Genomic DNA, 14964 nt, shown 5'->3' with positions numbered 1-14964 from the left:
CCATTCATGAATTCATGAATGGGTGAGTGAGAGCTGCCTCTGATTGGTGAGGCTGTGACCAATCAGAGGCAGCTCATTCAGCAGGCGGGGATTTTAAATCCCCGGCTGCTGAATACTACTCACAGCAGTTCAGGAGAACTGCTGGCCGGCCGCGGCTGAACTCCGTCTGCCGGGACAAGGTGAGTATATTTTTTTTTTTACTTTTTACACATTTCTGGATGAATTTCAGGGAAGGGCTTATATTTTTAAGCCCTTCCCGAAAATTCATCCCGCGCTCGCCAGCAGCCCAGTGCTTTCAATGGAGCCAGCTGTATTGCCAGCTCCATTGAATTCAATGGTCAGTGCTCGTTTAATCGAGACGAGTACCGCGTGGTGCTTGTCTCGAGTAACGAGCATCTCGAGCACCCTAATACTCGAACGAGCATCAAGCTCAGACGAGTATACTCGCTCATCTCTAAAAATAAAATAACATTATGACACTAAATCCCTATAGGTGATATAGGGATACGTTGCGTTCCACGGTACATGATGACGTGGATTACGTTGCACCCAGAGCTCAATGAACCCGGAAATGCTAGCGATCACACATATCACATGACAGCGGAATGTAAGTGAATGTTAACTGAAGTGAATGTAAGTGAATGTTATATATATGAAGAGTGATAAAGTTGTTTTTATGCTTGATAAAATCGCAACTTGGGTGACGAAACGCGATGCACTGGAATAAAAGACTTGTCTTCAAAATTACGGAGGATCTTCGGGAGTCTGTTCCTGGGAGCGCGGAATCTTTTCTATTCCTGTTGGTTCTGTACATTGGGTCCTCTATTCTAGTGGACAGAGTCACTCGGCAGCTTCCCTGATTATTCAGGATAAGGAAATGACAAGAAGATTCCACCTGTATTCACTGTATGCACACCGGGATGTGGAGGTGCTAGTGCAGTTTCCTGGCAGGAACTCCACTGGTCACTGGGTGAGTCCCTATTTATTTACATCTATTGTTCATTTGAGTAAGTTCAGTGGAGCGCTGTCCTAATTATTATATAGTTAAATTTGGAGACTATCTTTTATTTTTTTATATTTTCCTTGACTCCTGTCCTATATAACTTGCTCTCTCATTCTTGCCATTGTGCTCTTGTTCCTATGTATTTATTGCTGGACATTATCAGAGGATTAGCAGGATAGCTGAGAGAAAGTAATAAATAAGGTTGGCAGGTCTCAAGAAAGTGTCTTCCCTTAGTCATGTGGACTGACAGTATTCCAGTTTTACATGCTGCACTCTATCCAAGCTGAACACCAGTATAAAGCAGATTACCTGCATATAGGGACAACTCCCACTGTTAAAAAGCCAATAAAGCCTATATACACTATGTCTTGTAGGAGCCACTTCCACTCTCTCCAGGATAGGAGGTGGGTAGTGCGAAAACCTATTGGCTAGGAAGGTGACTGTAGGCATCGCAGGGAGAGAAAACTCATCAATTCTGCCATAGATTTTTTTTTAACAGTTAATATGCAGCATAAATGACAATACATTTTTTCTGCGGGCTGGTACGATTACAACAATACCAAAATTCTTATTTTGTTTTAGGTTTTTCCACTTTTCTGCAATAAAAACCCTGTTTTTGTATTTTCCATGGACAGAGCTCTATGAGGGCTTATTTTTTGCGAGACAAGCTGTAGTTTTTATTGGTACCATTTTGGGGTACATATGGCACTTTTGATCACTATTATTGCGTTTTTTGGGAGGCCAAATGCTAAAAATTTGCATTTTGCCTGAGTTTTTTTAGCGTTTTTTTTAACGCTTTTTGCCGTCCAGGATAAAAAGCCTGTTCAACTTATTGTACGTTTCGTTACGGACACATCAATACCAAATATGTGGGATTTTAATTTTTTTATGCCAATATGAGAAAAAGCCAAAAAAAGGGGTTTTTTTACATTTTTTTACAGTTTTATCTTTTGTACATTATTTTGATCTTTTTTTTTTTTTTTACACCATTTGTGTCCCTCTGGGGGTCTTACATCATGCCACCGATGATTGGACTTCTCTCCTACAATGCCTTATCGCTTATTACAGCGATCATAGTCAGTGGTAATACAGGATGCCTGTAGCTGGTGTCCTGTTACCATGCCAACCAGACAGGCTCCCTACGATTATATCGTGAGTGCACTCCCTCTGTGAACCCTTCCTGTGCTGCGATCTACATAGATCATGGCAGGAAAGGGGTTAACAGCGGGGTGGGGGGGGCGCATCTCAGATGCACCCCTGCTGTTGCAGCGGGAGACCGGCTGTCAGTGACAGCCGGGTCCTGCTGCCGGATAGTGTGAGATCTCTTATGATCTTGCGCTATCCACATGACATAAGAGTACGTTCTGTTGCGGGAAGTACCCCGCTGACATGAGGTACCCTTACGTCATATGGAGGGAAAGGGTTAAAGTGCAGGATGCTGGACTTAATAAGCTCATCAATAGAAGCAATTTCTTTGTCTCCAGTACACACTGAGGCCTCTTCTGTGGGGAATTTTGTCCCCTTACCTTCAAGGTTTATGGCCCTCCTTTGGACAACTTAATGCCCTCCAATTACAAAGAACTCAAAATGATTTGAGCCTGGTATTCTATTACCCTGAATCATTTTGAGGCTCAGGCCCAAAGGAGAGGTATCTGTTATTGTTAGAACCCATCTGTACAAATGGGAAGATGGAACAATACCTGTGCAATGCCAGCTATGGGAAGGCAGCATTCCTGCAAGTCAATGCCAGACTTTTTAAACAAGCCTTATAACAATGTTGCATATTTCCCAGAGGAGTATGGATTGCCTTAAATCTTCTCACTCAGGGGGCGTGGCCAGCTAATGGAGGAGTAGGACGCATCTCGGCTCCTGCACCCGGCCCTAGATTCTCTTAATGTGGATGACCCAGACCCGGCTTTTACTGAATATGGCAAGAGGGAAGAGGAGGGGAGCTACCCAGATCTCCCTGGACGACGCCAGGAGAAATATTTCAGCCTACCTGAGGAGAACTGTGGGAGCGGAGTCCCACGTGGCCGCTCCCAAGATGGCGTCTGCAGCACTCCCAGCGCGGCAATCAAGCCCTGATTTGGATCCTGACCAGCAGCCTGGAACGAGAGCCCAGGGCAATTCGACGGCAGACCTGGGATCTACCAGCCGCAACCACAGCAGAGATAGCAGTGAAGAGTCCGCGGGAAGCACTTCCCCGATACCCACCGGCGGCCGCGCTGAGGGGAGAAGAGAAGGAGCGGCATGCCGGGACAGCGACTCGGCACCCGAGACAGCGGGAAGCAAGTCCCCAGAACTTACCAGAGACCTCGCGGTGGGAAGGAGAAGAGGAGCGGCAAACCGGGAACAAGGTACAGCTATCGGGACGGCGAGGAGTGAGACACAGGTACCCGCTGGCTGCAGCGAGGAGGGGGGGAGGGGAGAAGTGGCGAGCCGCAACGGAGGCACAGCTCCCCAAGGCAGCAGGAGCGGTGAATACAGCCTGCAGGCCAGCTCCAGAGGAGTGGGGAAACATAAATAGCCCAGAGTCGGGGCCCCCAGGGGCACACTTAGCCCCCCCCCCACATGAAAGTGCAAAAATCCTCAGGAGAAAAGGAGCAAGCACACATAGTTCAGGTGGAAGGAGGCACACATCAGCCCTCCCTGTCCACAGGGTCTCTAATGCCACGGAAGGAGATAGTGGTGACCCCCACGAGCAGTATACCCTGGGCAGGAGAGGACCCAAATAAGGGACACCCGCAGCACTCAGAGAATGGGGGAGAACCCCCCAGCAAGGCTCACCCTGGACCGGCGCCTGCTCCCCATCACCGCATGGCCCCACACCGCCGCTCAGCTCCCCACCCCCACACAGTTTTACAGAACTGAATCCAGGGCAGAGAGGCCCTACCATGGGCTCTACATTCAGCCCTTATCCCGACTCCAACAAGCCGGATACGGCAACGTCTCAGCCGCAGCAACGTGACCCGATACCGCAAAGAAGCTCAGTATAGAAAAGACCCAGGCAGACCAACTCCCAGGCCGTAACAAAACCCAAATCGATCCAGGATTTAAACAAATAGGGGGAACCCAGTAACAGAGAGAGCCAAACAGCTACACCTAGACAATCCTCCCAGATTCCAACTCACAACCTCCCTCCCACATGGGTGGAAGATGAAGACTGGGATTGGAAAAAACACCTCAAGGTGCTGCCGACACAGAACCACATTGATGCTCTATTCCAACAACTAGAAGACGCCCGCAGAGAAGATATGGCTCCCTGCAACACAAGATTTGACAAATAGGCCAGAGAGTAGAGGCAGTAGAAGAGTCACAGGAGAAGACCACTGAAGCACTAGAAGCCCACAACCAGGAATTACATCTACACTCTCAACAGATAATGGAGCTCCAAGCCCATATAGATGACCTGGAAAATCGTCACCAAATAAATAATTTACGAATAAGAGGACTTCCAGAAGAAATCAAACCGTCTGAATTAGAAACATGGGCTCAGTCCTTTTTCAACAACATCTTAAAAAGACCTGAGACCTCCAACTTGGAAATAGATAGAATACACAGATCGCTGGGCCTGAAATCGTCCGACCCAGGCAGACCCAGAGACGTGGTCTGCCGAATTCATTTCTACAAGGATAAGAACTTGATCTTGCAAAAATTACGTGCCATTAAAGACCTTTCCTTCAAAGGTTCCCCGATCCAGATCCTTCCGGAGCTCTCACGCCGAACCCTACAATTGCGCAGGGCCCTGAAACCTCTATTGACACTTCTACAGGAAAGGGAGATCCCATAACGGTGGGGCTTTCCCTTCCAGCTTCACGCCTCCAAGAAAGGCAGATCAACAACCATTAGAGGCCTGGGAGACCTGCCAAATCTCTTAGGCGCCCTAGAGTTGCCATCGGTTCGACTCCCGGACTGGCCGTCGCCGGGTACCCTCCCGGTGATGCCCCCCAGAAATACCTGGCAGACATCGGACAAAAGCTCCAGACGCCGACGCAGAGAACCCCGCAAGGAAGGGAAGACCATCATCGGAAGCGATGCAGGAGACTGATTCAGCCAAACCCACATTCATTGTGAAATTTATGCCTCTCCTATCGTGACTTCTCGCTCCTCTCACTTGCCCTCCTCTTATCTGCTCCCTCCTGTTCTGCCGTTTCACCCCTTCACTCTTTTGGGTGGGGGGTGGATCTTCGGCTCGGATGGGTGGGAGAGGGAAAACCTGACCTGGCCGGGTCTGCGAACGTCCCCACTCATATCCACTATCTCCAGGTCTAAAACCTGGAAAATATATTTGGTGGGGGGTCGGGTAGCGGGTAGAGCTCGCCCCTCCTTGGCTCCCACTCTCCCACCTAGGGCTAACAGCTAGCTGACGCTGTTATCTTCTGCCAAGCTTAGGCAGACCTATAGTTCTAGGGGCTCTTCAGTGGCCCCTCTTTGTTTACATTTACATTTATGTCCTATGTTTCGACTCTGTGTTTTTTCCCCACCTCCTCTTTCCTCTTGTGCTTTTCCTTCACCCGCTGCCCCCTCCCCCCAACCCATCCAGGAGAGACAGTAAGCACACACCCTCCCCATACTGAACTCTGAATGGCAAATTTAACCTTCTGTTCATTCAATACTAAAGGGCTAAATAGCCCACAGAAAAGAAGACAGCTCCTCTACCATCTCCATAGAAAAAAGGTGATGGTGGCTCTGCTGCAAGAGACCCATTTCAAAGTGGGGTGTGTGCCAACCTGTTCCTTCTTGTACTACCCAAATAGGCTACATGGCCCCGATCCCCTGAGAAAGGCAGGTGGAGTCTCCATTGCCCTCCACAGAACCCTACAGAATCAACAAATTGATTCAGTGATCGACCCAGGAGGAAGGTATATCTTCCGCAAGTTAGAAATAACAGGCCTCGTAATCACCTTTGCAAATGTTTATCTCCCAAACCAGAACCAAGTTCCTTTCGCAACAAGAGTGCTGAAGGCCCTGACTGACTTCACAAATGGATCAAGAATAATTCTGGGCGGAGACCTCAACATGGTAATGGACCCTGCCGTGGACTCTTCTTCGGGTAAGTCCTCCGTCTCCCGATCAGCAATCAGGGCCCTTAAGAAAAAATTAGACACACTACAGCTAGTTGACCTATGGAGAATTCTGCATCCAGAATCCCGGGACTACACTTTCCATTCAGCTGCTCACAACTCCTACAGCAGGATTGATTATCTCCTGATTTCACATAGTCTCCTCGACAGTGCCCCATCCTGCTCACACGTAGACCTACTATGGTCTGATCACTCCCCGGTCTTTGGAGGTCTCGCGGGCTGGGGATCTACCCCAAGATACCAGTCCTGGAGATTAAATGATAATCTTCTAAGCGACCCCTTGTGTGTCGCCGCAATTAGAAAAGAAATTGAAATCTTCAAAGAGTCGCATCAAACAGATCAAACGCCCGCGCCAATAAAGTGGGAGACACTTAAGTGTATCCTAAGAGGTGTGTTAATCTCCCAAGGATCCAGAATCAAAAAAGAAAGATCCGCTACTCTATCAGGCCTACTGGCCTCCCTGAGAGCCAAGGAAAGCGCTAACAAACACAAACAAAGCGAAGCCCTGAGATCAGAAATCTCATCAATCCGACAACAGATCCTAGAAATCTTAGACCAGCGCTCGCTGGCCCTCAGAGATAAACTTAAGAAGGGGTCATTCGAGTATAGAGACAAATGCGGGAACCGCCTTGCTAGAACCCTCCACCCCAGGGCCCCACTTACGTACATACCCAAAATACAATCTACTGGTGGCCACCTGATCCACAACACTAAAGACATTTTAGAGGAAGTCAAAGCTTATTATGATAAACTCTATAATATCAACACAGACACCCAACCCACAACTCCACTGCTTAACAGAGAAATGGACACCTATCTATCCAACCACGCACCCAAGAGCCTGTCACCTACGGAGGCAGATGACTTAGACCTAGACTTTTCACCCCAAGAACTATCAAGCATAATCCAAAACCTAAAAGTAAACAAGAGCCCAGGTCCAGATGGCTACACGGCCAGATTCTATAAACTATTTGCCGAAGAACTCTCCCCAATAGCTTTGGAAGCATTTAACTCAGTAAATAGAGGATGCCCACTCCCCAAACAGGCGCTACAAGCCCATATCACCATCATCCTAAAACCAGGCAAGGACCCCTCTGCCTGCGGGAGCTGTAGACCGATATCGCTAATAAACATCGCCATCAAGATGTTTGCCAAACTGACAGCAAAAAGACTCCAGAACCTGATCCCCGGTCTGATCCTCTTGGAGCAAGTTGGCTTTGTCCCAGGCAGAGAGGCAAGGGACAACACCATCAAGACGATGTCCCTAATAGCCAGAGCCAAAGCAACAAAAAAACCCTTGCCTCCTTTCAATCGACGTGGAAAAAGCGTTCGATAGCGTGAGTTGGGCCTTCCTCTCTGCCACATTGGGAAAAATTGGAATGGGCCCCCGGATGCTCCAGTGGATCATGGCCCTTTACCAAGATCCTACGGCCAGGATCAGAGTAAGTGGAACCCTTTCTGACCCGCTCAGAGTAAGCAATGGGACAAGACAGGGGTGTCCCCTCTCCCCTTTTCTATACATCCTAACCATGGAGACACTAGCCAACGCCATCCGAAGTAACGACTCGATAAAAGGCATCAGAGTCAGCTCCTCGGAACACAAAATCGCACTATTTGCAGATGATTTGTTGTTGTTCCTATCCAACCCCCGAGTCGGCATGCCCGTACTCCTAAAGGAATTTGATAGGTTCGGAAGGATTAATAATTACAAAATTAATGCACAGAAATCAGAGGCCCTAAACATTTCACTCCCGCAGGCCGAGGTCTCCCATCTGAAGTCAGTTCTCCCCTTCCGCTGGGTTGGGTCCCACTTAAAGTACCTGGGAATCAATATCCCGGCAGAGTCACTATTAACTTTTAAGTTAAACTTCATTCCCTTTGCCGAGAAACTCGAGAGAGACCTTAGCAAATGGAGCCCCTTATATCTATCATGGAATGGGCGAGTCAATGCAATTAAAATGGACGTACTGCCCCAATTCCTATATCTCTGTCAAACAATCCCAATCGGGCTCCCAAGAACATTCCTGAAAAAGATTAGATCCCTAATTTCCAACTTCGTTTGGAAAGGACATAAATTGCGGTTGCGTCATTCACTGCTAAAGAGAGGAAAAGAAAAGGGGGGCCTAGGCCTTCCGGACTTTTCCCTCTACACAAGGCCAACATTGCTAATTACGTCCTAGACATCCTCAAAAGTAGAAGCACAAGGCTTTGGGTAGACATAGAACACGCAGGTAAAATAGATGGTCTATACAGAGCCCCCTGGATACCGCTCAAATGGATTAAGTCGATACCCAACATCTCCCCCTTTAGCCTACAACTATTTAGGACATGGGCGAGCTTCGCCCCACAATATAGACTGGTCACTGTCCCAGGCCCCCTAACCCCACTGACAGCAAACCCCCTATTTGAAGCCACAATAAGCCAGAAGGGACTGCTGTCCACCTCAGAGGAGCCACCCCCAGACTAAGGGACATAGTGACGCAGACGGGCCTGAAACCCATGACCGAGATCTTGGACCAGTCCCCACCCCAGCCAGGATCCTGGCTTCAATACCTGCAACTGAGAGGCTTTGTGAGCACGCTGACTCTGAAAGAGAACCTGACAGTGCCCCTGACGGAGTTTGAGCAACTCTGCACATCAAGCCTAAGCCAGAAGCACATGATCTCCGCATTATATAAGATGTTGCTTGATCGGGAGACGGGGAAGGAGACCCCCAACTATAAGGAGGCCTGGATGCGGGAATTGGGGGAAGACATCACAGAGGAGGACTGGTGTAAAATCTGGGACCTAACCCACAAGCTCTCTACAGCTAGCAAAATACAACTGGCTCTCGACCTCAACTATAAGATAGTCTCAAGGTGGTATAGGACCCCTGACCAACTACAGAAGATCTTTCCCCAGTCCTCCCCCGTGTTTTGGAGATGCAGTGGGAGCCGAGGCACAATGACTCACATTTGGTGGGGCTGTCGACCAGTCGCTGACCTATGGGACGAGGTGACAACCCTATATAATCATATCAACCATTCAAGTGGGATAATGACACCGAAACTAGCTCTGCTCTCACTGTTTCAGGGCAGCAAGAGAGCCGCAAAAGCAAGTCTCCTAAAACATTTCATATTAGCAGTGAGACGACTCATCCCAAGGTTCTGGTGCTCACCGACCGTCCCAACTAGGGGCATGTGGGTAGAGGAACTCCACACCCTCATGAGGTTTGACGAACTGGGGGCCGAAGACCCTAAGTCTTGGGAAGCTTACTACAAGACATGGCAGCCTTGGGTAGCGTTCAGAGGGTCGGACACCCTTAAACGATGGGTAGACCAAGGCTCACTTAACTAATCCACCACCCGGGTCGGCGCGCAGAGGACTTCCCACTCAGAGCCATACCTCTGCACATATCTCTCCCCCCACTCCACCCCCCCCCCATCCCTGTCTATTCCCCCTTCCCCCCCTTCTGTCTGTGTTTGAGTTTTAGATAAGACAAGTTTACACGAAGGGGAAGATGGATATACTTCCACAAACATAATCGAGCTCGGGCAAGCCCCCCAGTCTCGAACTCTAGACTGAAGCTGGGGAGAGGAGTGGAGGACTGGAGCCCGAGTAAACCTCGAGCGGTAGCCACTATTAGATCAAGACGGTTGTGACAGGCACGTCCTCCACCCTGAACCCTCCCCTCCTCCATCTTTCCTCATCTTTTCTTTCTTCTTTACAGTTTTCACTAAAAGACCTTATTTTATTGATATAATGATTGAAGCACAACCACTACTTGTCTGAATGTAACCAATAAAATTTATTTGAATCTAAATCTCCTCACTCACCTTCTAGGTGCTCTCCTTAAGGAAAAACGATACACTTCTTGACCCAAGTCTATAGGCCTCTTACTAGCTAAGCCAGAAACCTACTACACACTAATGAGGGTCAATTACCCTGAAACAGCTGTCTGTGTATGGTTATTCTGGCTTTGGCTTACAATTCCTAGTCATTGTCATAAGGCTTGTTTAAAAAGTCTGAAATTGACTTTCAGGAATGCTGCCTTCCAATAGGTGGTGCTGCAGAAGTATTGTTCCATCTTTCCATTCGCATATTTCCTAGAGGAGCATGGATGGCCTTATAAGTCGCCCTTGAGGAGAAATGATACCCTTCCTAACTTATTTGTAAGCATGGTCACCTGGACCTTGGTGGATTTGCCAACATACTTTGATCAAAATATGTATTAAGAACCTTGCATTTTGATGTGGTTAGTATGCCACGTGTTTCTGTTTGTACTGTATTGCCACAGCCATGGTTGATGTGCACCTATGCATGTCATTTATATGTTGATGTGCATTTGACACTGTTGACCATGACCTCCTTCTCACTATGCTTCGCTCTATCAGCCTAAAGGACACTGCTCTCTCCTAGTTCTCCTCCTACCTCTCTGGCAGCTCTTTCAGCATCTCCTTCGCTGGTTCTATCTCCACTTCCTCTCGCTCTCAGGGTCCCCAGGGCTCAGTCCTTGGCCCTCTTCTCTTCTCTACCTACATAGTCCCAATTGGACAAACCATCCGCAAATTTGGCCTCCAATACCACCTCTACACTGACGACACCCAGCTCCACACCTCTTCCTGTGACATCTCAGCACCGTTCCTCCAAAATCTTACCAACTGTCTGTCCGCTGTCTCTAACACCATGTCTTCCCTTTTTCTCAAACTTAACCTCTCAAAAGGTGACCTCCTCATCTTTCCACCCTCAACCAGCCGACCTCCCCCCTACATCTCCATATCAGTATCTGGCACCACCATAAACCCAGACAGCACGCCTGCTGCCTTGGAGTCACACTGGACTCTGACCTCTTCTTTACCCCCAATATCCAATCTCTGTCCCGAACATGCCACCTGTACTTCAGAAATATTGCTAAAATCCGTGCGTTCCTCACCACAGACACACTCAAGACACTCTTTGTCGCCCTCATCCACTCCCAACTCGACTACTGCAACTCGTTCATTGGCCTTCCCCACACCAGACTCTCCCATCTACAATTCATATTAAACACGGCAGCTAGGCTCATTTTTCTATCCAACCATAGTGCCTCTGCACTATGTCAGTCATTATATTGGCTTCCCATTTACCCCAGAACTAAATTTAAACTCCTCACCCTCACCCATAAAGCTCTGTACATCGCTTCCCTTCTGTTCGTAAACCACCCAGCACGCACACTCCGATCTGCTAACACACTCAGACTGAACACCCCTCTAATACGAACCTAACATGCTCGCCTCCAGAACTTCACCAGATCAGCACTGATCCTCTGCAACGCATAACTGCTTGGAATCCAGAAAATCCCTTATGCACGAAACTTCAGATGCACCTTAAAACCGCACTTCTTCAGTGAGACATACCAAATCTTTTGACCTAGTCCCCCTGCCTCTCCCTATGGCTCTCGACACATTCTACCCTGCCTATCGCATACGACCTCTACCCCTGCACCTCCTTACTGCTCCCACCCTGTTTGCTTCCTAATAACTAATTTCCATATTTAATTCCCATACTGTCTGTGTTCCCCCGTGCCTCATCTTCCCCACCACCTCCTGTATCACTGCCACCCCGTTTGTTTCAAACTGATTGTATATCATATATAATTGTTGTATTGTCTGTGTTCTCCATTGTTTGACAGTGCTGTGAAATACATTGGTGCTATACAAATAAAGATTACTATTTATTGTCGTTTTTGTTACTTCTCTTTCTTATGGCATTGAAAATACATCTTAGCACACACAGGCACTTCTACTGTATGTCCGGATGGTTGCAGAATGCACTGTAAACTGCATGTGAACCTTGGGCCACAGATTGTACACCCCTGTCTGACAGTCCAATAATTAAATGCACAATGGGGTGGAGATTAGGAGTCTTCTATATACATCCTGAAATTAAAAGCTTCATCGGTACTATTTGCCAACAAGGAGGAGAATTCTAAAGAAAAGAGATTTATAATTGAAATTATAAACTTCGGATTTAATTCCTACATTCTCCTACCACAAAGATTTTATTTGGAGTACACTGCGGTGCCAATCAGGTGATGTGCCCACTTCCACATCACCTGACTGGTGGCTGCAGTGCTTAGTAGCGGTTGCGAAGTGAGGGATGTGAGGGCTGCTCCCTGCGTTGCATTGAGGGGCTGCTGATTACAACGTAAGATGAGTGGCAGGCTGAAATAGGTTGTGAATTTGCAGCGGATTAAAACCTGCACCAATTCTTATTTTGACTAAGTTTCGCCCCGTCCCACCCCCTCTCATTGCAAACAGTGGCGAAGGGTGGAGAGCGTGCAGGAGCTCAGTGCACTAGCTCCCGTCCCGCCTCCTCCCCTTGCAGAGAGGGGCAGCGTATATCGGCTGGGTGTGAAAACTGTGAAAAATGCTATGCATTTTGCCACAGAATTTTCAGTTGCGAAAAGTTCCCTTACTGCTCTAGATAGAATTGCACCTGTAAGCAGGGAAGGGATTTGTCTTCGTGCAATGCATGTGTTTTATAGTATTCCGTTGACAGATTCCACCTAAACACAGTTGTGTACTTGTCATAAAACTGTTGTATTTCAATATGTTGTTTTGTTTTCATACAGATTGGATGCTTTTCTGATCGCAGTATCTGGAATGAAGCTATTGCGCTCCTGTTTTTGTAATCCTTCACAGCAATATATCACATTAGGATTCACAGTTGTACTTTTTCAGTTTGATTACAGTTCTATTTCAGAAAGTTTTTTATTGGATTTCTATGTTATTTCTATCCTTTTTTACAAGGCAAGTACATATATTTTTACTGGGTTGTTTGTTATCCAAAATGTCTTGCTTTCTGCTATGCTTTGTATTTCTCATTTAATTACTAAGATATTTCTTAAAGCAAATCTGTCACCAGGTCTATACTGCTCTATGTGAGGGCATCATAAAGCAGTGATAGACTTCCTGCATATTTTGTATTTTTCAGCATTTTCCCCTCTGGAGGTAGCATTCTCAATTTTCAATTATCTGTGAGCTGGTGGGTGGAGACTAGCTGCAATGATAGCTCTCATACACTGCACACAGAAAGTAGATGAGATGCAGTTCCCATCACTGTCTCTTGTGCACAGAAAAGCAGCAGCAGCAGAAGTAATGGAAGAAGTAAACAGTGTAGCTGTGATTCAAGTAGCTGTGAAACAGTAAAACACTTACTATTATCTTCAGCAGCATGACTGTGTGTGTCTCTCAGCTTCTCTCTCACTTCACTTCTCTCCCTTCTCCCATTTCCATAGACTTATATGGGCAGCATGCAATCTGAGCTATTAGCCTGTCTCATGGTCAAAGATCGGAGTGTCACCCAACCTATATCACCTGTAATGAATGTCAATATGGTTGAATTGCAACTTAGTGGTTGCAGCGCCCTCTCAATCACAAGAAATCTAGCAGAGTTGTATTTTTTGCAATTTTCAGGTCACAGTCATGGCAACTTGCGAGTCACAATATGACCACATTAATTTTCAATAGCTTGTGATATAACAGTAGGATACTGTGATCTTTGGCCATGCGACGTGTGTCCTCACCAAGATTGACATGTAGCCTTCAGCAGTTTTTCAGAGTGAGTGAACGGTTCAGAATGGGGGAAGAGGAAAGCAGCTTGATGAGTGGAGAAAGAAGCATTTTACTGCAATAAGATATATTACTAAGTTTTCACCAGTACTATTGATTAATACAAAGTTTGCTAAAAGTACTATAAACTGTTTAAGCAACTGTCTTTCATTGGGCAACTTTGCCAACTGTATTATGCTATGTTGACACATTGCAGATTCTTACATAATTACGTAGGTTTCCTACTGACTTTCTAGTGCAAAAAAACCCAAATCTGCAGCATAAAAGTTGCATCAAATGGTCAAATGGTTCCGATTTGCTGTGGATTCCACACCCTCAGGGCTTAAATAGATGGGCGTGCTTTTGCCCCATTATGCAGCAGTAAAAATCATGGCCATATAACAGGACGAAACAAAACCACTGATTTTATCGGTTTTGTTTTCGTTATCTGGATTTTAACGCGTTAATACTACGTGCGAAAAAGATAGGCGGGACCTATCTTCCCACTTTATTTTTCAAACTCACCCAGAATAGCGCAGAGTTTGACAGGTATAAAAAAATTAATTTTTTACTTCGTTTATGTGCAAGTACACTCCGTACCGGCAAGCGTAGTTCCCCCTCCCCCCCTTTGGAATTTCTTTGCAGTGTATGGTAAACGCATCCATAGGTATACTATGTTTTTGTAAAATTGACTGTGCTCTTCCATGCAGAGGCATCCTCCTCCCAAAAAACATACAGGGCAATATACATTTTTTTGCTCGGCAAATTTATACAGTAGAATACATATGAGCCTTCTGCAAAAGGTATACATTGAGCAATACTATGGTGTTTACAGTTATTGAAAAGGCTTTAACGTAATGTGAGCAGAGCCTTAATTCTTGGTATAACTGTGGTAAAAAGTGGTGAGTGTTAGAGCGGCCTTAGTTCTCGGACCATATTTATTTATTTGGTTCTGGTACTGTATTTATTCACTGACCCTAGTTATTATATCATTTTTGTATCATGAAGTTCCTCCTGATGCCTAATCTATATAGTAAGCTTGGGCCTTTTACCATTTCTATACAGTAGGAGTAATTCTGCTATCGTATCCCAAATCTGTGGTAAATTTGGTCCTGGTAACGTTTCTATCTAATCAGCATAATCTGGGTACTGTATCTATATAATGAGCTTGGTTCCGGTATTGTATCTATGTTGTAAACTTGTGCGAGTTTGCATATGTATGCCCGAAAGGACAGTTGTCGGCCTAATATGTGCTTGGCCAGCAGCTATCTAAAGTACATATCAGCAGCTTTAACCAGACTCATCA

The 14964-nt window shown here is 46.5% G+C and overlaps 1 protein-coding gene across 1 annotated transcript in view; it reads left to right on the top strand.

Annotated features, from left to right (window-relative positions):
* Positions 1-14964, top strand: part of PCNX2 (pecanex 2) — a 397565-nt gene that overhangs the window by 224649 nt on the left and 157952 nt on the right. Inside the window, exon 20 of the mRNA XM_066594873.1 lies at positions 12680-12857. Within this exon, the coding sequence (XP_066450970.1) occupies positions 12680-12857 (178 nt within the window). The remainder of the gene's footprint in view (positions 1-12679; positions 12858-14964) is intronic.

This window comes from Eleutherodactylus coqui, chromosome 3 (genome assembly GCF_035609145.1).
Source record: "Eleutherodactylus coqui strain aEleCoq1 chromosome 3, aEleCoq1.hap1, whole genome shotgun sequence".
Taxonomy (NCBI): Eukaryota; Metazoa; Chordata; class Amphibia; order Anura; family Eleutherodactylidae; genus Eleutherodactylus; species Eleutherodactylus coqui.
This window is presented reverse-complemented; position numbering and strand designations above follow the sequence as displayed.